Source organism: Myotis myotis, unplaced genomic scaffold (assembly GCF_014108235.1).
Source record: "Myotis myotis isolate mMyoMyo1 unplaced genomic scaffold, mMyoMyo1.p scaffold_m19_p_7, whole genome shotgun sequence".
Lineage (NCBI taxonomy): Eukaryota > Metazoa > Chordata > Mammalia > Chiroptera > Vespertilionidae > Myotis > Myotis myotis.
Window position 1 is genome coordinate 19,717,181 of NW_023416379.1, and position 27,876 is coordinate 19,745,056.

Genomic DNA, 27,876 nt, shown 5'->3' on the forward strand with positions numbered 1-27,876 from the left:
AATTTTTATTTAAAAATGTTATTATTACAAAGGTAAAGCACAAATTCTGTTTCCTTAGCTATATACTGGGCCTCAGAATATCACGTTATATCTGCCGTACAAAAGAAAAAAGGCTATAGAGTCACCTAAGTTAATATGAAAAGCGAGGGTACAAAACACAAAGACATTCAAATACTTTTAGTGGTTTTAGAAGAAGTAAACATCTTAAGTTAAATAGAAATGATATCTCAAAAATCCTTTCTAACCTATATCAAGCCCTTTTGCAAAAAGATAGAAATACTATTTATAATTTCCCTTCATTAAATTCTGTTTTTTAAGATACATGAAAATTGACCAAAACTATTTAAAGACAAGAAATTTTACTTTGTAAGAGTAAGAGCTATCAATAAAGGAGGTTTCTGTTTGTTTCAATTACTGGATCCTTAAGTAGGCCAAAGCAGAAATATCAAAGGCTGGTAACTGCATTTCCACATTATGCCACAAGATGGCAGCATGTAACTGACTAACCTCAATGGTGATGGGGGGGAGGTGTCATCACTCTAAATAGAACAATAGAAACCCTTTCATTTCACGTTAAGGTTTCAAGTTAGAGCTCTGTTAACTCTCTTCCCAAATGTGTTTTCATGCATATTTCACGATTTTAAACCCAGATTTTAATGTATTCTTACAGCAGTCTGTAAATATTTCTTTTTTGAAATATTTTCATTGTCTCCAAATTCTTTTTATGATCCAGTGAAGAACCTTTAAATACTTACTAAAGCCCAGGAGCATCCCAGGCACAACACAAACTGGCCTCTCTGTCTTTGTGGGTTAGTTCTTCTTCCCCATTTCACAGATGAGAACACTGAAGGAAAAAGAGTCCGCACAAGGGACTCTTGACTCACTAGACATTCCACACTCCCTGGGCAGCTGGCGTCTCCGGGAAGTGCTTTGTTGTGTATGTGTGGGTGAGTGTGTGCTGAGACGTTCTGGTCTTACCTTCCTTCGTTACCAATTAGCAGCCCACTCTCTGAATCCCCAACACCTGAGCAACCGTCCAGACGAGCATTACCGGCTGCAGGAGTGCTCACTGACACGGGTGCCTTTCACTTACACGTGGTGCTAGGACCTAGGAGTGTGTAGAAAGTCATACAACAAACACACGCAGACCTCTTTGCTGTGCGTGATACTAAAAACAACACTGACATCTGTGCAAACACATATTCTTACATCATTTGTACTTCTGTCTTGCTTGTCATATTTGTCTCGGTCATAAGCCATTTTCTTCAGCAATTTCTTCATTGTTTTCCTATCTTTCTTCAGGTTTTCGGTGTTTTGCTTCCTCACTTGGTTGACAAGAAACTTGGGGATCTGTGGAGAAATGAAATTAAGTTTGGGGAGGGAAGAGAAGTGGCAGCATTTTAAACTATGGAAATAATTATACTTAGTAAGGGCTTCATCTCTTTGATGAGACTATGCCATTTTGCATGCCCTCTGCACTACATCGGTGAAACGTAATGCACTATATTATTCATTCACTATGTGCACATGGTATCCGCAGGATGCAGCTCACCATCGACTGTGCAAAGTTCAAGGAGAGGCTTGGAGAGGCTCAAGGACATAGTGGCCGTCATCACTGCCTGGGATGCTAAGACGAGACAGCCTGAGGAGACTGGCATTAGGGGCTACCTCTCTACAGCCTCGCCTCCAGCTAACCTGCAGTCCCTGTCTAATGGCCAACCAGCTCTCCCATCAAGAGAGAAAGAAAAACTCACAAATACGCGAGAGCTGACGAGTATCTAGCAATAATCCCAGAACAACCAGTACTCAAAATATTTTAGAAGTGACCAAATTGAAATAATAAAATAATGCTAGCATTTTAAAATATTAAAAAGATTTAACACATGGATATTAATTTTTTTAATCACATTTGAAATCACCTACATTGGTTGGTTACCTTTTTATGGAGAAGATAACAATTAATAAAAAGACTTCAGAATCTAGATATCATCACTTATTAACAAAGCTTAAAAATATACACTTACTGTCCACAGAAGTTTTTGATACTTAATCATTAAGTGCATGGTATTAGCTGTCCCAGCTGCCATTGCAAATTCCTGCTGTTCGCTGGACTTCAAACCCAATGCATGACACATGAAGAGGTTGGGGGCCATGACCATAGCCACATTCTTGACGTTCATCTTATTTTCCTCTTTATTGTCTATTACTCTTTGGAGAAATTCAAGCAGGGCCTGAAAGAGAAATGACTCTTTGAGATTTGTGCTGTATGTGAAGATGAGAGATTAGAGCACTGTAGCATATGGGATTTTTATTTAGTTAAAAAAATAACTTGTGCCCAGCCAATATGGTTCAGTGGTTGAGAGTCAAAAGTTCAATTCCTGGTCAGGGCACATGCCCAGGTTGTGGGCTTAATCCCCAATGTGCGGTGTTCAGGAGGCAGCTGATCAATGATTCTTTCTCATCATTGATGTTTCTATCTCTCTCCCTCTCCCTTCTTCTCTGAAATCAATAAAATACATTTTTTTAATTTAATAAAAAAGTTGTGCATGACCACAGCCCACTAGCCACACCCAGCAGGCCTGGCATGAAAGCTTCTCCATTTGGTGAACGCACCCCGAGGTGAGGCCTTGTGTCTGGTCAGACTATGGCGCTGGGAATAGGGCAGAAAGGACACGTGTCTGAACCAGGTAGCGGGGACAGGAACAGAGACGTATCAGACCAAGAGCCTACCAGAGCTATGGAGCACTGGGGAGCAGTTTAAAATATCGTACAAATATTCACTTGCTTCAGGAAGTGCGTTCTTTTAACTTCGGGGGTTAAAAAACAAAAACGATCCCCTTAAAAAGGCTCATTTAATCTTAGTTCCATTTGCTCTAAGGCACTCAATAGCTGCCATGAAATCTAAAACAAATGGGGATTATGATGGGGAGAACAAGGGGAGGAAGAGGGTCTTAAAAAAGCACACGAATGAATGAATGAAAAGGAACTTTTCGCCAGAACGGGCTAGTTTATGCTCAGTTTGATACCAGTCACTTCCCACCTCTATTCCCAACACCCAGGTGTCCGCTGGGCCTATCCTGCCCCAAAGCCACAGGAAGACGACCCTCCTCCTGAAAGGGCTTAGAGCTCTAAGTTCTTCTTTTACCGTCTTTCTTATTTATTTATTTATTTATTTATTTATTTATTTATTTATTTATTTATTTTACCTTCTTTCTTGATTAATGCTGCTCCAGAACAATAACAATCACTGCACAGGTATTCAGTGTTCTCTATGGGTGAGGTTGCTTTAAGTACACCAGAGAGCTCATCTCACCTAATCCTTGCTGGAGATTGATGCTGTAATTATCCCTACTTTACAGATGAGAAAACATTGGCTAAGAGAATGTAAGCAACTTGCCAGGGGTCATAGAGCTAGCAAATGGTGGAGAAGCAATGTAATGGCAGGTCTATTTGGCTTTTGTTTCTGATTCCTTAACTACTAAAAGAAATCAGTTTCTTATTTAGCTTAAAATCCCTACCTGAAAAAGGTCAAATAAACTATACCAAAATAGGAAAGGGGGGTGGGGTGGGGGGAAGTATTCATCTCCCACAGAATTTCAGGGGGAAAACACTCCTAACAGGTTGATCTTGAATCAAATTTAGCTGCTATATAGATCTGAAAAATTTGAAACAAACTAAAAGCATAGCCTTAGTGTCTAACAATGAGATTTATGTATTTAATTCCCAGTGGAGTGCTCAGAAAGTTAAATTGTAATCCAAGCATAAGATTTTATAGAAACAATACCTTCTCAAATGAGGACAAAAGATTAATCGGTGAGGTTTGGAAAAAAGTATTTAATTCTGTTCCATAGAGCAGAATAATTACTCAGGGATCAGTGTATCTCTTTCTTTAGGAGCATAAATTACAAAGATTAGGTAATGAACCATTTTAATTGTGGTGTGCATATGCAATAAGGTTATTCAAAATATTACTGTCAGAATATTAGAATGTGTGTCTGTGTAGATTTGAAATTAATAAAATATTAGCCTAGCCCTTGCTGAAAGAACTTCATCTTCAGATGTACTTTCTCTTCATTTAAACTCGAAGAACTGCCCTTTAAAAAAGGTAGCTATCGCCAGCCTGGTATTTTATAAGTATTACTGACTCTTATAAAACAAGTGTAAAACCCAGTTTAAATTCCAGCAGTTACTTACTAGCTATGTGTGATTCTAGCAAAGCCTTTTGCTATCTCTACTCTTTGGTCTTCTCATCGGTAAAGTGGGAATACTAATCTTCTAGCCTGCCAGGATGAAGTGAGGCAGTACATGTTAACAAACTGCCTAAAAAAATTAAGACTAGACCTACCATATGACCCAGTAATCCTCTTCTAAGTATCTACCCCCCAAATTTTAAAACACTTATTTGTAAAAATATATGCACCCCTACGTTCATTGCACCACAATAAGCCCAGAGATAGAAGGAGCCTTAGTGTCCTGGATGGATAAAGATGCGGCCATACCCACAATGGAATACTACTCAGCTGTAAAATGGTGAAATATTGCCATTTGCGGAAACACGGATGGATCTTGAGAGTGGGTATTATGAATCAGACGGAAAGAAAAGAACCATATGATTTCACTCAAATGTGGGCTATAAAACAAAAAGCAACAAATGGACAAACAAAACAAACTCATAGACACAGACAACAGAATGGTGGTTACCAGAGAAGAAGTGGGGGTGAGAAGGAGGAAGCGGGAAAAGGGGTCAAATACATGGTGATGGAGGAGACCAGACACATGGAGCACAGTTATTGTAAGATACAGTTGTACACCTGCAATGGATGTAATATTATTAGCTAATGCTACCCTAACACACTTAATATTTTTTTAAAACTACAAAAAGGATAAACAAATGCCAATAAATATATTCCTATGGGTCCCGTATTGATATCTTAACCTCAGTCTTTGTTATTCTTCCAAGTCAAAGAAAGGTATGATCATTGATCAAAATGCACAATAATCCCAAGTTTTAAAAAAAAAATCCTAGTCAAGCAACTTGCCCAGAGCTCTATGCTTAAACAAGAACATGGTGTTTAACCCAGTGCCCTCTCTCCTTTAAATATGCTGTAGAAATAGTCTACACAATCATACCCTTCCCTCTAATGGCAACTGAGGGCGTGGTCCGAGGGCTGGAAAGACGGGAGAAGTTTGCATTAAGCTTCCTGAAATTGCTTTCAGATGGAGTTCCCCTGTTCCTTTATGGGACTACATTTAAATGGCTTATTCTCTTGTACAAATGGTACCTGTTCCACTGTTTCTGTGATTAGAAATCTTGTTTGGACCTTCATCAGAGTTGGCTAGTTACACTACTAAAGCTTATGTGAAATCGTAAAATGACTTGTTTGCATTTTCCAACTTTTTTACCCCCAAACGTATTTCCAACCTTACTTATAAAATTGTACTCCCAGTAACTTTGCATATAAAAATTAAAACCGCTCACATTTAAAAATATATATATTCTTAAACAGAATTTTAAAAATGATGTGCCTCAGATTTTGCAGGCAAACTACAAAAATGAACTGTAGACCAGCCTTGCCCAATAGTGACCATATTGGAAGCAGTGCTTCCTCCCACCACTGTTTGAACTCATTCAAATGCAGGCATATTTTAAGTCCATTGTGTGTCTTTCGATTCCCACCTCCTATTGGTCATTCGAAGGCCCACACAGACAGGCACCTTCATGTGAATAAGAAAAAGAAGGATTAAGCCCCCATTTCTGGGGAGTTAAAGCCTGTGTTATGGGCACAGCCGGCAAGCAGAGAACAGACTGGAACCAGTCCCACTTTGTCCTGAGCCCACTGCCCCTGCCTCAGCCACCATGGTCACCCCTACAACGCCGCCATGGTCACCCCTACAATGCCACCGGGTCACACAACGCCTGAATGTAACCCTAACTGGAGTTGGCCTCTGCCTCCAAAACAAAACCAAACCTGATGCTCTCATGACTCATCTGACAATCATTTAAGCACAGAATTTTTTCTGACTTCGTCATGGGATTAATTCTTTGGGAGTTCTCCTGTAGCCATGGAGTGTTTTCACTCCAGAATCCTCAAAAACTGCTTTAATCCAGACAAGCTGAGGATTAACATTCATTCATGGGCATGGAAGAACTACCCCTCACCTAGTGTCAGTTCAAGGAACCTTAATGAGATTCAGGGGGAAATTTCCAAAGATTTACCAACTGGTAGTTTTGTTTTCTTGACATGAAATTTCTTAACATGATATTTCATTTTAAATAGAAAGAAAAGTAGGGATGTAGGGGGTAAAAGGGCAAGGGTTCCACCCTTAACTGTATAAAAAAAATCTTTTGAAGGCAATGGCAAAACTTAAGATTAATATTCTTTTTAAATTATACTTTTATTTAATTTTTTATTGATTTTTTTTTTAAGAGAGAGAGAGGAAGGGAGAGAGAGAGAGAGAGAGAGAGAGAAACATTGGTGTGAGAAACATCGATTGGCTGCCAACCCTCTGCCCACTTCACACACACTTAAACCGGAATGGAACCCAAAATCGGGGTATGTGCCCTGAGCGGGAATCAAATTGTTAAGCATGAGACAACATTCAACCAACTGACCAACTGAGCCACGCTGTCCACGGCTCTAAATTATACTTTTGAAGTTTTCTCTGTTTCTTTTATAAAAGTTTACTACCCTATGAACTCTCATCATTAAGGAAAATAAATTAATGTAGAGCAATCTACCAATTATTATAAAAGACTCTGACAACACTTCTAATAGATGGAATTAAATCATATAATATTAGACCAAAACATTTTGAAATCATGATAAACATCAGCAACTCAGGATAAGCCCTCAGGGAAATAACTAGAATTTCTTTGAGTTCATCTATCTTTGGCTACCAATGGTTCTCAACCTGTGGGTCGCAATGCCTGAAAATACATCCTGCATATCAGATATTTACATTACGATTCATAACAGTAGCAAAATTACAGTTATGAAGTAGCAACGAAAATAATTTTATGGTTGGAGGGCACCACAACATGAAGAACTGTATTAAAGGGTCACGGCATTAGGAAGGTTGAGAACCACTGGAAATCATCATTATATCTCAGTCCAAACTCCAAACACATGTAATAACTTTAGGCAACAGTGGGTTATATGTGATGACTCTTAGGATTTTCTTTTTAAACATTCATTTTGCACCTTACTAAAAGTAGTACATGCTCCTTAAATAAAATTTGAAAATGTAGGAAAATAGAAAGAAGAAAAAAAAACAAAAAACGCCCACGTTTCCATTAACAAATGAACCTCCCAAAGCATGGAGGCACAGAACAGGCTGTCACACCTTGATGTGGGGGCGTGGGGTGAGGAGAGATAAACCACGGACTTATATACTTATGTGCATAGCCCATGGACACAGACAATAGGGTGGTGAAGACCTGGGGGGAGGGGGAGGGGGCTGGGCAGAGTGGGAATGGGAGATAGCTACAATAAAAAAATATAGGTTAAAAAAACACACAAATAAATCTCAATCATCTGTTTTGGTAGAAGAAATGTCACTGCAAAATTTAAAACACAAAACACCTCATAATGGCATTAACATGACTAACCTAGTAAATAAATAAATAGAGTTAGACTTCCCCATGTGTCCTTAAAATCAGGTCTTTTCTTTATGGGTCACTACTGATATTTCCATGACAACATCATATTGTTTTGCCACAAACAGTGGCTCTGAGGGATATTTAAGGGAAAGGAGCCCCGCTGACCTTCAGTGTGTCGCGATTCACATCCGGCAGGAGCAGGACCAGCAGGTTCAAAGCCTGTAGTTGCTGCTTCTTGGTTGGAAGATCTGCAGACAGATTATTAAATAAGTGGGCACTCTTTTCTTTGCTAAATGTTATCTGCACTTTCTTTTCTCATGTTGTAAGGAAAAGGTTATTTAGCATAAACATCGCTGTGACATGTAAGACCACGACCGAGCAGCCTCCTTGGGGAGTGTTTGTGGGAGGGAGATCAGGGAACCACCGCCCCAGAGTTTCTCTCTCAGATGCTCACTCCAACTGCGATCACTGGACAAGCGGCCCCCATTTGCTGACACACATTAGTGCTTTGAAAACAATTTCAACGTCTACATGGAATTGTGTCCCCATAAAAGACATGGAGGACAGGACCCTGCATGTATGGTGTCAGGGTGAATCTGCAACAGTCAAGTTTGTTTCTTTTGATGAAAAGTGAACAGATTACGTGGTAAGAGTCCATCAGTTCCAACAGGGATATGTAACACGGAGCCTGAGCGCAATTGGTGTTCAATAAACATTTGTGGAATGAATTGTAAACCAACCAGCAGGAAGAGTCGAACAAGTACATGACCATCACTGATATTTATCACATTTGGTACATTGACCGTGACAATCATGGATATTTGGAGTCGTTCTGGCATTTGTTTGTCAGAAATAAATGTGGTCCTTAAATCCACATCTAAGGAATGTGTGTAAAAGAGTGCAACTGAACCACTGAAAAAAATATTTTAAGCAGAAGATGATTTCAATCACGTCTGCCCTAGAAATTCTTAAGAAATGTTATGCTATGACCCACTGGAATCATCTAAACATTATTACATGCTTTGAGAATAGCTTGGACTACAACAGAATATTATTCAGTCGTTAAAAAGAATGAGATCTTGCCATTTGTGACAACATGGATGGACCTTGAGGGAAGTACGCTAAGTGAAATAAGTAGACAGAAAAACAAGTAACATATGATTTCGCTTATATGTAGACTCTATTTAAAAAAAAAAAAAAAGCCAAGCTCATAGGTACAGGAAACAGATTGGTGGTGTTTTGCTGGGGTGGGAGCAAATGAGTGAAGGGGGGCCAAAGGTACAAACTTCCAGTTATAACAGAAATAAGTCAGGGGATGTAATATACAGCATATGTCCTAGTGACTCCATTTAATAATACTGTGCTGCATGTGTGAAAGATACTTAAGAGAGTAGATCTTAAAATTTCTCAGCAAGAGAAAAAAACATCCATAACTATGTATGGTGACATATATTAATTAAACCTATTGTGGTGATCATTTCATAACATAGACAGATACTGAATCATTACGCCATATACCTGCAACTGATATGATATTGTAGGTCAATTATACCTCAAATATAATTTCAAAAAAAATAGCCTGGAATAGTTCTGGTTGACACTGTAGCTCACCATAGTCGTTAACAGTCCCCCTTCTACTCTCAAACGTGGACACATTTGGAAGTGAAACAGGCGGTCACCAGGATGTGGCATTGTCCCTTTTTTGTTGGCCTCTTGGCACTATAAGGAAGCGGTTCTCAACCTGTGGGTCGCGACCCTTTCACAGGGGTCGCCTAAGACCATCGGAAAACACGTATATAATTACCTATTGTTTTTGTGATCAATCACTATGCTTTAATTATGTTCAATTTGTGACAATGAAATTGGGGGTCACCACAACATGAGGAACTGTATTAAAGGGTCACGGCATTAGGAAGGTTGAGAACCACTGCTAGAATAAGGGCTAATGATGCCAGTATATAAATCTCGTAAGATCTCTGTGTTCACTAGGAAGGAACTGAGAACTATGTGAGACATTCATTTGGAGCTTGCCCAAGACTGCAAAATGGCAAGACGTAAGAAGCCCGTTGCCCTCCACCAATACGGCCGTCACACGACTTGTGCCACGTTTCTGCATGACGATTTCAAAAACTTGGTTTTTCAGAAAATAATCGCAGACTCTGCCAGATCTCCTCCCGCTCTTATGCTCTAACTGTTAATCCACAGCTTCTCCAATAAGTGTTGTTTTTAACACTTGGCAAGAAAAATGTATCAGAGAGCTTACGTGACTCATTCTATTCTAAGAGAAATGTGATGTTTCCAGGTTTTAACATGAAAATATATTGTATTGCTTAAAGGGCATGCAATTCGTCTGTACCCAAAGAGAACATTCTGTTTTCTATTTGCCCGGAGATGTGTAGTTATAAAGGAAAACGACAGTGTGGCATTTGGGCGCCCGTTGACACCAGTGAGTCACCACATCTACCCAAACATCTCTGGTCCTGTTTGTCATTCAAGCAACGAACACGGGTGGCAGCTGAGCAAGACTGCTCCCGAGGGGGCCAGCACTCACTCTGGACGGCCTGGAAGGCTTTGAGGTACTCGCCACTGAGCAGCGGCTGGGGCAGCTCTCGGATGAACAGCTTCAGCAGGCTGGCTGCATCGTGCTGCTTGACACTTTCCCAGTTAAAAGTCCCTTCATAAAACTTTGCTTCCAGTTCTTGGCAAAGATTCTGAAAGGCAGAAGGAAAAAGAAAAAAAAAAACAAAAACGGGTTACCAGTAAGTGCCTTCCTCTTCTCCTGCAGAGAGTGTGATGCACTTCCCACTTGACAAGCGATTCTACTCCTTAGAAAAGACTTGTGAGAGTCCCCAAGTCCAACGCTTCTCCGTCATCAGGAAGCACCCCGCCCCTACCCGCAGGAAGCTTTCCCGAAGGAAAATTATACCTAAGCCAAGAAATTCAGAAACTTGACACGTTTTCCTGGACACGCTTCAGACCTCAAGCAGTAAAGGTTTAATGAAAAGATTAGTTAAAATAGTCTTTACATTCGGGGGCTTTATTTAGATACTGTAAGTTTTCATTAAATTAACAAAAAATCATTTTAAAAAAAAAACAGTCTGTGTTTCAAATCATTTAGAAGTACATTCCATAACAAAATGGTAATCCACCTCTGGGCCTAGAGCAGAAGGCTACCCTGATTAGTCACCTCTGGGAAATGGAAAGCCAAGTTCTGTGGCTAATGAGGCATGAAAATACATCAATACACCTGTCCTCAATGCAGGGGCCTTAAGTGACACAGCCACCCTGCTGCCAGCTGCAGAAAATGGTTTGATCTGTGTGGAATGAGCAATACCTAGTTCATTTGCCTCAAGGACTCTACAAATGTTGCTGAAGTATTAGTAATAAATCAACTTAGTTCCACAATTACTATTTTCTACATGCCTTTCCACTGTGGCGTACATCCTATTACGCTAGAAATCCCTCCACGTCCCTGACACTTTCTTCTATTATTTGAAACTGTTCTCCCAAATTAACGGTCTTTGTTCTTCGTAGAAGGTGAATTTATTACACTTGCTCTTCCTAATTCAACTCCCTTCTCTACCCTAATTATTTCTGTAATTGGTGAAATTACATAAAGGTAAACCCAGAAAAGTAAAGTTTTGGTTAGCAGTCACTGGAGGAAAGAGGGGTGAGGGGAGAGAGAGAATGAAAGAAGGGAGGATGATGGAGGAGGGAGGGGAAGAGCGAAACAGGGAGAAGAATAGGAGAAATGTTGTGGGGCAGGGGAGAAAGACAAGCAATAATTTTGCATATTATCTTTATTTATAATGGACCAGCTGCTGCATAGTTTGTCTGTGACAACAGGCTGGGTTGAAGAGTAGAGCCAGCAGAGTCCACCTCACTGACCTTCTTAGAAACTACATTTATTTGAAAGCATTCTTCTGCCAGCAACCCAGTCCAAACGTCAAATACACATCCCATTGGGCGCTAAAGTAAACGTGTTCATGACCTGTGAGTTGGCCATCACATGCTGCTCATGAATGCTGTGGACAGTGACCTGGGAAGCAGTACTCTTGCTGATATGGGTCACAGGAAGTCCCAGTACCTGCTTCTGAGTCTTTCTCTGTCTGAGAACGTGCTTCTCCATAGAATATATCTCAGAATCTCACAGCGCAGCCATGATTGATTGGTGGTGAAATTGCCACAGGTGTTCGCAAACGAACTGAGACAATGGCAACTTACCACACTCACAGGGGCACCAGAACAGTCCCAGGACCTCTGTGCACCAGATGCCAGACCCCGGGGACACAGGCTGAATGAAATTTGTGAGCAGGGAATATCAGGTGACTGGAATCCAATCAAACTGAGATCCCAATGCAGTAAGAGCCAAGTAGGCCAAAACTGGCCTCCTAACTTGAGGCAGCTTATCAAAGAAAACAGGTGATGGGAATGTGGAAGGTATGAATCTCAATCCCACTCCTGGCAGCACGGGGGTCCCTTCTTTCTGATCCAGCTCTAAAGGTTCCCTATGGGTGGGTCTTAAGGAAAGGAGCAGAGAAAATCTCTTCCCTCTACCCCACGTTCTCTTGGATTTGCAAGTCAGGAAGACAATACATTGGATGTGAGCAGTTTAGAGCTACAGCTGAGTTTGGAGAAGGTAAGGGGGGTTAATGACTGCTAACCAAAACTTTCCTAGATGAATTTTCCAGACAGAGCTACAATTCCAAGTACGAGGCACCATAGTGCAAATCCCCTGAGAGGCCTATGAATCATGCATCGTCCGTGGGGTAGTTGCACCTTGGCCATGCACTCATTGGATGTTTTAATCCTCAGATCAGGAATTGGGTAACAGAGAGAAAGGGGGAGGATACACGGCATCTTAGGAGAGTGGGAAAGAAATATCATCTTGAGAGAAAAGAAAACAAGGGATGGATAAAGAGAGGCTCCAACTGGGACCTCTGGAACGACCTCTCTCACAAGCCAGACTCTGGCTACCCGGAGTCCAGGGAGACTGGGAACTGTGAAAGTCAGGAAAGTGATGAGACAGAGGCTCATTTCGGCAGCTCACTCAGACTCATCATGTCAAGTCCCCTCCTCTGCTCACCTGGTGGAGTTTATCATCCTGCCTTTAAAAAACAAACAAACAAACAAACAAAAACTCAACTGCTCTTATTCATGCTGACTAAATCTATCACCAGTCCCCTATTAATATTTTGACTCATGGTGTTCTCTTCTCATCAGAAGGATGAAACTACTCATCTTTTGCCTGTTGACTTTTGTCCCTACGTTATGTTTGCACAGTAGAGAGATTATTTGCCTCTTGGTTGATCGTGATATTATTATTACATGTAACATGTTGCTTTTGAAAAAAGAATCAGAACTTACACAGAAGTCAGAGGAGACTACAGAAGAACTAAATATAAACTGAATGTCAAGAGGTTTTATTGTTATATTTAATCTACTTTGCTAACAAGAGGGAGAAGGGGCGAGAGGGCAAGTTAACTTTTAAAATGTAAAAGTGTAATTAAACAATGAAGTTTGACATTGAGAGAACTGAGAGAGCACCTTGATTCGAATGGCAGCTCCAGGTATCCTTAAGAGGCCTTCGGTTTCCAAACCTCCCTCTTCAATTCGAGAAATCAGCTGTGTGTAAATAGAAGAACATTCTGATTTTGGTATTCAGAACAGGTACAACTCCAGATTTAACATCTGTTTCACACACAAATAAATGAGACTGATTACAAGGACGTGTACACAGGATTTCGTGAAGATCTGAATGAAACTGCACTAGCACTAGGCTTTCACCGGTGAGTCCCAAAACTTTAATTATAACTTAGAATTTAGAAAAAGTTGGGTCTCATACTCCTTTGGAACAGAAGTATATAATGTCACACAACAGCTGTAGGACTGCAAACAAACAGAAACTGAAATTTTTCATTGTTTACAAGCAACTAAAACCATCCATTTCGTCTGCTTTTCCCGAAACATACACTCCGCAATCAAATAAATCTTATGAAATTCTAGTACTTGCACATTTACATCTCGTTTTCAGCTTGTTCAAAGAAAGAATTATTTATCATATGAAGGCAAAAAACAAACTGTTTGCAAATATTCATTTTTAAGCCTTTAAGCTTTTCGTGGCAAACGTAAATAAAAAATAGTAAAAAAAAAAAAAAAAAAAAAAAAAAAAAGAAAAAGAAAATAGGGCTTCTAAATAATACCTCATACTCTATTATTAATGCATGCAGATCTCTCTACTTCCAGAACCCCATTAAAATAACAAAGTTTTGTGTGTTTTTTTAACAAGGCAGAGACCCACTACAAGAAGGCAAACAGAGACATTGCAGTGACATACGTTGGAAGGTACAAAAGGTAGGCAGAGTAAATGTCCACTGGAATATGCATTCCCTAGGCAGTACATGAAGGATTTATAGGGGGCACTGTGCTATTTTAAAGAAATCAATTTCCGTGTCCCTCAGTTTCAATATAAGGCATTTACTAGCCCCGAGTAGGTTTTCCTTCCTACCACTCACCCTCCTTGCACAATAGCTTCTCCTCCTTTATAAAAAGCAGACTCTTCACTCATCCCTAATCCTACTATAATACTCTCTGCAGACTGTAAAGCAAAAAATCTCCCAGAGTGCCAAAAGAATGTAAAATTGTCATTTTTTCTTCTCATGGAAACCTCCTTTAATGATTAACGAAGGCTCTATAAACTACATACAGCTTACTGTTTCCCTCTGGGTTGTAAAAGTGTCTTAAGAGCAAAGCATGGCATCATAAATGAGGTCTTTTGACCTTTGTCTAGATGTTCTAAACTGAGATATCCTCTAGATATCCAGTGGACACTGGACAAGATGGCATTTTTCTTTAATGACCTTATTTCTTTTATCCCTGGATTATGGCCAAAGAATGAACTGATCTTGAGGGAGTCAGGTAAGAATAAAGCAAAGAGTAGCCTCAAAATTCTCCCAAAGATTTATTACAGTTGAAGAGAGAGGCATCTTTAAGCAATCAGTCAATGCGGTACATGATTTTTTGAAATTCAACTGGAATATTTTCCAAGCCGTATTTTTCCAATTACACTGGATAAAAAACCCACATCAAAATAATTTCGATAATTATTTTACATTAGACAGGCATTAGTCAATAAAGTGTTTAAAACCAAATGTATCCAATAATACCATGTAATAGTTATTCAATGTACAAGCAATATGTGCTTTATTTACTCTTATACAATGTTTAAAATGTTCTATTAACAAAAGATAAAATTATATGCTAACAGCTATAGCAAATTAGTTTTTACCAACATAAGCCTTTTGCTTTCATTAAATACAAAGGAAAAATTGACCATGATTTCTAAATAACTGAATGAGAGTAATCTCTGAATTTTTATATATTAGTCTTTTTTTATTATTCTCTAAAGCTGAATACTAGCACTCAATTGAGGTATGCATACATTGTCTAAAAGAATGTCATGTTTTCTTGTATTTTCCACTTAGAAAATACCATATTTTTAGCTCCCACATTATATTGCATTATTAAAACATACTAATAATTTACAGCTTTCCTTTCATTTTCAAGACTTAATACAGACATGAAAAATAACTATATTGATCTATATATTTTCATCATGCTGCTTTTAGTAATTCATCTTTCAGCAATTTTCATGGCATTTCCCAAAATACATTCTATATAGTTAAATGAATTAAAAAATCAATTGAACATATGTCAAACTTTTTGACAAAGAGTATGTTTGATTTGGCTGATTGGTTTGACAGTGAGAAAAGAATTTGCTCATTAGGTAGAATTTTTCCACAGATAAAAATTAAGAATATTCCCCAAATCTTTCTGAAAATATGGTTTAAACAATGTGCCTCTGAGGAAAAACAAGAAACAGAGCTCACAGATAAGTTTTATTAAAGCCCTTTTAGGGTATATTTCTCAATAACTGAGAAAATATAATCCTCTAAAGACTACTAACAAATCTTTTTGCAAATCAGTGGTTTCTAACTCTCTCCACAAAATTGAGGTAATGCCTAATTATTCAGTTTTTAGCTGATAAATAAAAAAATATTTTTCATGATAAAACACTGTGATTTTTTTGTTTATAATTCAGAGAGGATGCAAACAGATAAGTGTTTATCTAATAGTAAGCTCTTTATATGTCCTTTTTTAAAAAATATATATATTTTATTGATTTTTTACAGAGAGGAAGGAAGAGGGATAGAGAGTTAGAAACATCGATGAGAGAGAAATATCGATCAGCTGCCTCTTGCACACCCCTTACTGGGGATGTGCCCGCAACCAAGGTACATGCCCTTGATCGGAATCGAACCTGGGACTTGAGTCTGCAGGCCGACGCTCTATCCACTGAGCCAAAGTGGTCAGGGCAGTCCTATTTTTTTTTTTTATAACAAATCAAAATACTTTAGGGCTATTATCCAATAACTTCAAACTGAGGGGCAGCCAGGGTCTCCAGAAGAAACCACAAATGTAAACTAACTAAATACATGAGAAAACAATTCCAAGAAAAAATGACAAGGGATTGGATGCAATCCGGACCCTAGTCAGGAGGTATCACTAAACTTTCGTGGAGATCTAGCCTTACCCTTCATCGGTATGGGGTGAACTTGGTGTGTTAGCTCGGCTACTATGCCCAGTTGTTTGGTCAAGTATGAGACATGCTCCTACGGGGCATTTTTGACATATGATTAACATTTAAGTCAGTAGATTCTGAATAAAGCAAATTACTCTCCATACTGTAGATGGACCTCAGGTAGTCACTTGAAGGCCAGAGGAGCAAAGACTGAGGTTCTCAAAGCAAAAGCACTTCTGCCTCAAGACTGCAACATTAACTCTTGCCCAAGTTTCCAGTCTGCTGGCCTGTTCTACATATTTCAGACTTGCCAGCCCACACACTCCCATAAGCCAATTCTTTAAAATAGGTCTCTTTCTCTGGAGAATCCTAATACACTTGGTAGAAAGGATGGTGCCGAGATCCCTGCTTTGTACAGTCATCTGTGTAGGGTAACTGACACCTTTAATTGACATTAAAAGAATTTGAATAGATGACTTATATTTGTTAGCACCTCTCTGTTATTCACAGGCAGTGTTGACAACTATTTAAACAGATACAGGTTCTGTTGGCAGTGGTTAACAGAGGCTGTTGAGTAGGATTAACTGTACAGAGCAACATTCATCAGGAAAAACATTGAGAAACAGGTTTGGATGTAATGGAGAACATGAGGAATAAAGGAATCCGAGGTTAGTAGGTAAGATGGGTAAACGTAAACGACTGGCTTGGAATAACAGAAGAATAAGTGCCAAGTAGATTGAGCTTTAGAATTAATGGTTTTATGGAGTCCATCAATTGTGAAAGTTTCCATGGCCACTCTTGCCAGAACTCCCAGAAACTGTGATATGCCTGGTGTGTTGCTAAGAATCTAGAGTTTGGGTTGTCCATAACTGATTTGACCTGCCTTCTCCATGGTGCATTCCCTGGCTTTTATCATATGTAATCTGTGTTCCTGAACAATGATGGCTCAGAGATTAGACTGAAATTCTTGTATTGCCATAGATAATCCCCTTGTGAATAACTGAGTGTTGACTAGACAAGTGACTTGACAGTTTAACAATCATTTTCTAATTCTACTTTATGGTTTCTTTGCCTAGTTTGGAAGTAGAAACTGGTAAATTAAATTGGACGTCCTCACTGTAAATAAGAAAGCTTGGGATGAAATATTCATGAAGATTCAGTTCCCTAGAAATTTATAAGCAGTTTCCATTTCTATGTATTATAGAATTGAAATCTCAATTATGCAAAGCCAGCTAATATAAGACAGGAAAATGATGCCAGGTAATCACAGTTACAATAGTAACACAAAATGCATCACCATGAAATAAAAATTATGAGCCCTTGAAGCAAATTTGCTTCCTGAATAGAAAAAATCAAAGTACAAAACAAAAGAGCATATCAATTGGAAAACTATATTATAATAGTATGAATGCAAAAATAAAAATGAAAACACTGTTAATTCAAGTATGTTCTCTCCATGCTGACTCATTCAGGCCTACTTACTTTTTGAAATATCAAGGGTATTCGAGTTCCTGGTACTTTCCTCTGATCTTGTTCTAACAATACTGTCAATGGAACACAAAAAAGGCCAGAATCTGCAATAAAAAATAAAATTTCTTCACTTCCATCAATCCATAAAATGTTGATGCAAGATATTAAGGCATAAGACTTCTAATATTGTCATTCAATCAGACAACTATTTATTGAGCACCTGCTAAGTGAAGTCTTTAAGCATCTATATCCCCACAGTAAAATCCTGGCCTTGCCTTATAGAGCAATCTAGCAAGGAAAGACAACTAGACAAATGAACGCAAATAATCTCCCGAAATAACTACAAAAGTATAAACTGCTGCATAAGAGAAATGAGTCCTGTGGGAATACATCAATATGCAAAAATTTACTAAATGTGGTAAAATTGAAAATTTTGGCTTAAAGCAAATGTCACTCATCTCTTCCATACTTAATTGACATATAACATTCTACAATACAGCAAACTATAAACACTCACCTTTGAGAGATCAGAGAACAGTATGATCTTGTTCTACAAACATTTTTCTTTAGAAAATATAGTAGATACTTAGTATTCTTGAATTTAAATTTGTAGTTTATATATCTGGAAATAATTCCAGAAAGAATGACAAGTAATGGTTTCTAATTTTTCTAAATTAAAATCATATGCCTTAAGTCTGGTATGAGCATAGCTTGTACCCAGTACCTCCCACCCCACCCCACCCCATCACCAAGTGAATGGCTAGCAAAGGCGTGTAACACACATCATCAGGGGAGGTATAAATCACTTGTGAACATGGAAAGGGGGATTATCTTTGAGATATGAGCACAGACATTGCAAATTGTGACACTCAAGAGAGATGCCATTCACAAGAATGCCAGTTAGCCACTAAATAACTTTCAGTTTAAAAATTAAGAAAAGATGTAATCTTCAAGAATGTTCATCTAGCTTATAAGATAAATAGCTTAGATTAGATATAAAAACACTTAAAAAGATGGAAAGAAAATCTGCTAATAGTGATACTCTTAATAAGAATGACAGTATTTCTCTTATCACTGGCTTCATACCAGTTAATAGAGCTAGGATGCAATTCTAAAACATAAAAACCTCCTCAAGCCACTTTTAAAGTCTTGAGCACAGCTATTTAAATTAGATTTTCATTTTATATTTGGAGAAGGCTTTGTGATAAACTTCTAAAAAAGCATGTGAGGTCTTCATTATCCACAAAGGACGTGTGGAAAACCAGAAGCATCATTTAATTCAGAAATTCTCCGTGCCAAGCTTTAAGCTAAAATACTCAAAGGAACTGAGCACAGAATGAGGTCTTCTGGGGCCCAGCATGGAAGAGGGCCTGAAGGGAAGGCACACTTCAGTCCTACAGAGAAATTGCCTCTAAAACTTAAATCAGGTGAATACTTGTCTTTGCTAATGTTACCATGGCAACTCAATAATCCTTATTCTTGGTTTCTCTTTAGGAGATGCCGTTAAGGTAAAACAAGAGGTCTGAATTTCCTAAACAGTAAAGCTTTGTCAACAGAGAATTTTCTGGATTTCCAAGCCAATAAAGTCTTGGAAAAACAAATATCGAGAAGCTGTTATTCTCTAGTATATTATTTAAAATACTGTAAGTTTATAAAATGGGTAAAGCTGCATACAAAAGAAAAATTACACATATCCCTGATGAATACAATTTAGCGGTATTATGCACCACATGGCATATTTTTCTTAAGGGAGTAAAGAATGTGTTTGCAAAATATTTAGAAGTAGAATGTTAATGAACAAAAGGACTACTCACTACCCTATGTATTTTCCATCAAGTAATTAAGCAAAAATAATTGATCAGAAGCAACCATCTTCAAGTCATTTTTCAAGATCTTATTTTGGAAATAAATAAGTATATGTAACAAATGCATTATTTAGTTTTAAACGAGAGAGCATGTGAATTAAGATTCCTTGACTCATAATTTCCTTCTATGGTAAATTAAATTTTTGATTATGCCTTTATTTTCTACATTCTAGGAAACAGTGCATTTTTATCAAGATACAAATTTTTGAAGGCGATGTTTTAGAATCTACATTTTGGATGTCTTGTGGACGTGGTTTGTTTTGTAGTTGTTTTGCCCCTAAAAATATGGTTTAAAAAGCCAAGCTCATCCTTGCTACTTTAGAGGTAAATCCAACCAGTTTTTCTTTTCCAATTACCTTTTGTTTTGATCTTCACAGCTTTTTGTTGTTTCAGTTCAATACCCAGTACATCATAGAGGGCAGTCAGTTCAATCAGGGCTAAATAGCAAACCTTCTTCATGTCCTGGGGCGCAAGGTCACCAATCTTGGTGGTGCCGGTTTTGTCTTTTGGCAATCTGAAACTCTACAATAAACACAGTTAATATAGTCAAGGTGTGCAACATTAACCTTTTCTTTGTACAAGTTAAAACTGCAAGTATAGAATAGTGACAATGAAAGCTATGGCACAATTTCTCCAGTCAGAATAGAGAGCGAAACTCTCCTGATGATGCTCCCTAAGTCTGTGGGGAGTTCAGGAGTCAGTACCTGAAGTCTGACAAAGGATGGAACCAGGCCATGGCTAAGAGAAGAAAAAGACCGTAAACCCAAAGGAGAAAAAGAACTCTAGTTAACTGACCTTCAAGAACCAGAGAAGATTAGGAGTTCAGCACAAACCGGGAGAAGGAAAAAGGAGGGAGAGTGAAAGAGAAGGAGAAAGAAGAATAGTAACCACTAATGAGTGCTTACAATGTGCCAGGTACCCTTTACCTACCTTTGATATGATATGATATTATGATATGACATGATATGATATGATATGCGATATGACATAATGTAATTGTCATTAAAACCCAAATAAAGTAGGTACAGAGGAGCTGTACAGAGTGGGGGAGGGAAGAGCAGAGGGGAGACTTAAGAGCATGGACTTTACAGCCAGAAGGCCTATGGCTACTGGCGAAGCTGTGTGTCACTTCTGGCAACCACTTAACCATTCTTTCTGTAAATGGGAGGTGGGGATGGAGGAGGAGATGGAGAAGGGGATGGAGAAGGGGGAGGGGAGGAGGAAAGAGAGGAAGAAGGAGGATGAGAGGGAGGGGAGAAGACCACCCAGTTCAAAGGGCTGATGTGAGGTTTAATGGCCTGGCACTTCCCAAGCACTTTTATGCGGTTGCTATTATTATTATTATTACCGTCACCGCTGAATAACTAAATCGAGGATTAGAGATACTACTATCACTGGCAAGTAAGGGATGTTTTTGTCGTATCTTGTCTTTCTCAAATATTATCTACTGACTATTCTGCCTCTTTTAATATTAAATACCTTAAATATAAGAAGGCAAACCACAAGATAGAAGCATGAATTTCTCTAACATATTAATACAAATCATAGTCCCCTATATTTACTGATTACTAAAACAATAACTATTTTTAAACTGTTTGTTAAAAATCTTATCAAGGTTGTATCTTTCGGGTTTATCCTTGACTTTCTAATTTAATAGCTAAGGATGCTCAACTGATTCCTTTTTATTCACTTTGCTTTGCTCATTTTTGCACCATATTATTAATACTTCATGATCTAAAAACTATTGCAAAAGACATGTTCTAAAGTGGCAGTTCTCAAAGTGTAATCCAAGGATCTTTGGGAGAACCTTATACCCTTTCAAGGAGTCCAAGAGGTCTAAACTATTTTAATAATAAATATTAAGACATTTGCTTTTTTCACTCATCCTCCCCTTATTGTACAGTGCAGTTTCCGAGAGATACAATGCATATGCAACAGATGGCACAGAAGTAGATACGGGAATCAAGTCTAAAATGTGAAACCAAGCTATAGTGCTTAATAATTTTTATTTTATAAATATGGCTATTTTTCATTAAAATGTTAACTGTAATATTGTGCTTTAAATGGAATAATAAATGTTTTTTTTAATTTCTCAATTTTAATTTCTAAGGTAAATATCCATAGGTATAACTGCCATAAATGATAGTCCTCCTCCCATTTTTTTTTTTAATCCTCACCTGAGGATATTTTTTCCATTGATTTTTAGAGAGAATGGTAGGGAGGGGGAGAAACAGAGAGAGAGAAACATCAATGTGAGAGAGACACATCCACTGGTTGCCTCCCACATATACCCCGACCAGGGCCAGGGATCGAACCTGCAACCGAGGTATATGCCCCTGATCAGAATCTAACCTACAACCTTTCGGTCCACTGAGCCAAACTAGCCAGGGCTCCCCTCCCATTTTTCAAATTGCTTATTTATTAAAAGAACTATTCCTTTGTCTACATATTCATGTTTCATAGTTCAGGAACACAGGTTAGTGACAAACTTCCATGGAACTCAATCCAAGGAAATTCTTTACATTCCAAAATCACTTTGAACCAGCCTTGTTCATCTCCAAACCTTTCGTGGAACCATCATTTCTGTAGAAATCCTCAGACCCCTTTGTTCTTGGTTCAGTCACAGCAATCTCAGAGAGCGGCAAGTCTCGGGGAGACAGCCAACCCTCTAACAACATGGATTTGGAGATGCCTGGCCTAAGACCACACATCTGAGGGTTCATCAAATCCATTCTCAACACCAACGTCTTCCTAACTTATAAACCAAAAGCTTTTTGAGGACCTCAATAATTTTTAAGAGCCTGAAGGGTGATGGGACCAAAATGATTGAGAATCACTGCCCTAGAGCACTTCCTAAAACCCACCACTTTTGGTGATGGAGGAGCTAATTCCTTTCAGCCAAACTCAACTCCAAAAAAAAAACCTTCAAGTTCACCATAGGGGAAAGAAGCAATTTCTTAACTTTTTGTAGTGCAGTTGTTTTTCCTATGAGAACATTCAATAAAGCAGTAACAGACATGATTGAGTATGCATCCTAAGTGAACTTTCAGCGTCAGGGTTAACGGCCTCCATGGTGCAGTGCACCGGGTTGAGAAAGTGGGGCCAGGCTACAGGTAGCAAACCTTGTCTCCATCACCTACAAGCTATGTGACCTTTGGCAAATCCCATCATCTCTGTGTCTCAGCCACGTTATCTCTAAAATGGGAATAATAACAGAAACTACCTTATAAGGTTGTGATGGGGCTCAAATGACAAATAGTAAGTTCTCAAAAGGTATTATGGCTCCATTTTTTTCACAGAACTTTTTCAATAATTTCAAGATTTCATGGTTTTCCCTTTTTCCTAAATATTACTGCAAGGTAAGAAAAAAACGATAAGGAAACTACTAATATTTGATAATTGGCTTTTCATTCTATCCTGCAAAAGTCCCCATATGATATCAATTGTTACAGCATATTCTAAGGAGGGAATCTGATGCTCAGTAAAGGGGCTTAAATAGCAGCCAGTGATGTAATAAGGATGTCGGTTCAAATCTCCTAAATCAGTGATGGCGAACCTTTTGAGCTCGGCGTGTCAGCATTTTGAAAAACCCTCACTTAACTCTGGTGCCGTGTCACATATAGAAATTTTTTGACATTTGCAACCATAGTAAAACAAAGACTTATATTTTTTATATTTATTTTATATATTTAAATGCCATTTAACAAAGAAAAATCAACCAAAAAAATGAGTGTCATAGGTTCGCCATCACTGCCCTAAATCCTCAGTTCAGTAATCATTCTGTTCTGCTCCAGTTTTCCACCCACCACAGCATGCAGGAAGGTGTCTAGGTTGATGGTGTTCATTTAGGACTGTGAGACCCTCAAGGAGAGGAGTCATGTCTTAATCAGCCTGTAACCCTCATGCACCACAGGCCCGGCACACTGCAGGTGCTCGGCCCGTCTATTCAATAAATGAAGATACACATCCTACAGGCAGAACACACAGAATCAAACTCAATGAGGGGCAGGACCACTGGTTTGATGCTCCCTCTCCTTTCCTGTGATTTGTACTGAGCTTCACTTTAAAATCACACAAGACTCATCACCGTTTCCTCATGCTTGGTCCCAGAGTTCTGCTAATTGCTTTGTTTCTGAAGGACTGAACCCCATCCTACTTAACAACCCTTTATTTTTTTGGAAGTCCTAAATGTTTCATTAAAATCAGTTGCTTTTGGTCTAATAAGCCAAACACATGTAATATAATTTATTCAAAGCATTACCTGAGGTAAATGTTTAAAGAAACCTGAAGTATTATCAATTCAAACATTTGATTTACCCTAGCAATACAAGTCATGAGCTTTATTTATTTACTTATTTGTTTAACATTGTGCTTAATGAAAGGACTTAGTTTGTTTATCCCAATGTTTAATTCATGGCAGCTGCTTTAAATATTTATGAAGTTTCCTGTCGTTCCGTTTAGTTAATAGACTGGATGGCTCAGTTCGTTGGCTAAGACAAGGCAGTGCAATGTCAGCAAAGGAAAGCTCTTTACTTTTTGAAAAATGTGCTTAAAGAAAAGAGTGAAATACAATTTTGTTTTTGAAAAATATAAGGTCTTTGGATCTCGTGTGTTACCACAAATTAATCAGATAGCTCTTTGGTGCTGCACCCCTCCTCTGTAGGCCTGGCAATACGAGAGGTCCCGTAGGCACTTCATCAGTTACGATGGAGTAGACTCTTTTACTCATCAAGTCACTTGAACTTAAACTTGGAAAGCAAGGGAATTCACTCTCTCCTGGTCAATTTCCACAAGATAACTTTCTTATATCCTCTACTAGGAGATTCATTTCCTAAAATTTTTTTTTTTATGTGTAAAATGTGATTTCATTATAGTACTAGAGGCCTGGTGCACAAAATTAGTGCATGGGTAGGGTTCCTAGGTCTGGCCGGCAATCAGGGCTGATCTGTGGGGTGACTGGCGAGGCTATCAGGGGGCCACCGTTAGCACCGGCCTTGGCTGGCCTGGCGCCACCCACTCGCCGGCCCCACCCCCCACCGCCAGTCACCTCCCTCTGTTTTTAGTCTTCAAGAGTGATATTAAATTTCTATTTTATATGCCAGATCCAGCAAACCAGAATCATTTTATGTCACATCCCAAGCTATCCTAAACAAGTTGTCTGTAGCACCAATAAAATAACACAAAGTGATCCTCCCGATATTTCCAATACCCAACTGGCATCATTATTATTAACTATACCAGTATTCCCTATGTTGCACTTTACATCCCATGACTATTCTATAACTACCACTTTGTACTTAATCCCTTCACCTTTTTCTCCCAGTACCCAAACCGCCCTCCTCTCTGGCAAATATCAGTCTGTTCTCTATATCTATGAGTCTGTTTTGATTTTATTTGTTTATTTTGTTTTTTAGATTCCACATATAAGTGAAATCATACAGTATTTGTTTTTCTCTGACTGCCTTATTTTACTTAGCATAATACCCTCTAGGTTTATACACACTGTTGCAAATGGCAAGTATAATTGAAAAATTATATATATTTTAAAAAGGACACAAACTCACTTAAATTCAATGTATTAAATGGAATCAGCATGGTCTTCCAGGAAAGACTGGCTCCAAAAGCTTAGTCACTGAAGCCAAGCCTTGGCACGCCATGTAATCTCTTAAACTATTTCCTTGTATGAAAAATAGGAATTGGAATAGCAACCTCATAGAGGTCATCTGATAAATAAATGAAATAATTACAGAGCGTACTTCCTGAGATACGGTGGGTACACAATAACACAATTAGCAGTTAAAATTTTCAAACTAAAGCACATTAAAGGTTATAAAACTTGATCTCCAAATTTAAAAGGAGACATTGGAATCCACTGTGACATCATAAAGAATTAACAAAGACTGTTTGATGCAGTAAGAAAAAGGAAGTGAATATAAAATGAGGTCAACAGAGAACACTGTATTACATTAAGCCTACTGCTTATTTACCAGTTAATAATGGTGGATTTTTGTAATCAAAGAAAACACAATAATTTCAAGAGAAACATCAAAAGTGCTTAATTCAAAGTAATATCCATCGCTAGCTACACATTTCCCCCATTTTTCAGGTAATTTGTGGATACTGGTCCAATAGAACTTTTCTTGTTTTGAAGCAAACCATTCAGAGACCCAATTTTCCACTTCTTCGTACATTTTGAAGTGCTGCTCAGAAAGTGTGTGTGCCATCGATTGAAACAAGTGGTAATCTGAAGGAGCAAGGTCTGGTGAATACGGTGGGTGGGTCAATACTTGCCAGGCGAGATCTTCTGACATGTCTATAACTGGTTTTGAAGTGTGTAATGATGCATTATCATGAAGCGAAATTACTTTGCTGTGTCTTCTGGCACATTCTGGTCATTTCACGATCAAAGCGTGGTTCAAATTGATTATTTGTTGTCGGTAGCGATCAGTATTAACGGTTTCACCTGGTTTTAGAAGCTCATAATACACCACACCTTTCTGATCCCACCAAACGCAGAGCATTGTCTTCTTTCCAAAGCGATCTGGCCTTGCAGTCGATGTTGATAGTTGACCTGGATCAACCCATGATTTTGTGCATTTGGGATTCTCAAAATAAATCCACTTTTCATCGCCAGTCACAGTTCAATGCAAAAAAGACTCTTTCTTGCCATTGAAGCATCATTTTACTGATGACTTTTCAGTTTTCTATTTGTCTTTCATTCAGTTGATGTGGCACCCATTTTCCTTCCTTTAAAATCTTTCCCATTGCTTGTAAACGATTAGAAATTGTTTGCTGAGCAACGTTTAATCTTCCTGCAAGTTGTTTTTGAGTTTGACACGCATCTTCATCCAATAATGCTTGTAATTGTTGGTCTTCAAACTTTTTCGTTTGACCTGGACGTTCTTTGTCTTTCACATCAAAATCATAACTTTTAAAGCATTTAAACCAGCGTTCACAAGTATCTTGAGGTGGAGCATGTTCACCATAAGCTTCCCAAAGTATATAATTACTTTTTCTTCAAAATAAAGTAATGAATTAAAACTTCCAGCAAATGCTCTTTTTTTTTTGGAATAAAATTTGACATTTTTAAAGCGTCATTTGGCCTAAAGAGATGATCCACACTCCCAGACTATTTTTAGTAGTTAGTCTATGATGTTAACATCTATGATGTTAACACCTTCAGCAAATTTAACATACAAAGTTTTGAAGCTTGCTGTCAATACAACAAAATAGCATACATATCAAATCGTATATATATCAACATATGTGTAACTCCATCTATTGAAAAAAATCCACATTATTAACTAGTACACCTAGTACAGAAGCAAAGGAGCATGGAGTAGAAATGGAATGTGAGGTTTTCTCTGCTTACACACCTGCCTCAGAGTGGTAGATATAAGTATTCACTTCATCACCCATGCTGAGGACTTGTGGAAAGCTTACATGTCCATGCCTTCTAGCAGACATGTGGATAAATGACTGGTAGAGAAGAACAGATGCATAAATACACACATGATCGATTGGAAATAATTATCAAAAACATGGCATCTAACAATTTCAAGGATGATTTTATATATTTTATCTAATGTAAGTTCAGTCAGAAAAGACTTTTAACAGTAAAGCCAAATGCTGGGCTAGACCCTAAAGGACTGGCTAAGGTGTCCTTGGTAAGCAGGTAACAGCAGAGTGGTAAAAATGGGAAGGTCAAGTTTTAGCTTGGGGCTCCACATGAATAAAATCAAGAAGGTCTGGGAGCACAAATCAGTTTATTAAATTGGAGACTAAAATGAGAGAGGACATTTTGTTTTTACATCTATCAAGTAGAGATTAATTTATTGTATTCCATTATTGGAATTGACAACATAAAAATCAACAATGTCTTCATTTTGTTTAATTAGACTCTATTATCTGTCACTTTAAACCCTTCCCATCTGTTGAGATGAAGACTGTCACTTTTAAAAGGTGCTTCTGCTAAGAACAGTCTGGGAGTGTGGATCGTCTCTTTAGGACAAATGATGCGTACTCCTTTACTTTCACCCCTAGGCATATAAATTCTTAAAAATATATGATAAAGCCTGGAAACAACCCAGATGCCCACCATTAGGAAACTGGTTGAATAAATTATAACTGCAATACATTCTCTCAATGAGTACAATCCTATATAATAAAAGGCTAATATGCAAATTGTCCCCACGGGTGGGAGTTCAACCGACCGAGAGGTAGACATGTGCTGACCACCAGGGGGTGGCTCGGAACATAGTGGGCGTTGGTGATGGGGCGCTGGCAGCAGGCGGCAGTGGAGGCGCTGCTGGCCCTGATGGGCCCTGACGAGAAAGGGACCACAGTGGGATGGTGGAGCA

The 27,876-nt window shown here is 38.4% G+C and overlaps 1 protein-coding gene across 1 annotated transcript in view; it reads right to left on the bottom strand.

Moving 5' to 3' along the window:
* Window positions 1-27,876, bottom strand: part of ARHGAP18 (Rho GTPase activating protein 18) — a 122,289-nt gene that overhangs the window by 15,077 nt on the left and 79,336 nt on the right. Inside the window, exons 6-12 of the mRNA XM_036316993.1 lie at window positions 19,873-20,038; window positions 17,664-17,755; window positions 13,148-13,225; window positions 10,152-10,311; window positions 7,766-7,848; window positions 2,025-2,231; window positions 1,210-1,350 (exon numbers count right to left, since the gene is read on the bottom strand). Coding sequence (XP_036172886.1) covers window positions 1,210-1,350; window positions 2,025-2,231; window positions 7,766-7,848; window positions 10,152-10,311; window positions 13,148-13,225; window positions 17,664-17,755; window positions 19,873-20,038 — 927 coding nt within the window. The remainder of the gene's footprint in view (window positions 1-1,209; window positions 1,351-2,024; window positions 2,232-7,765; window positions 7,849-10,151; window positions 10,312-13,147; window positions 13,226-17,663; window positions 17,756-19,872; window positions 20,039-27,876) is intronic.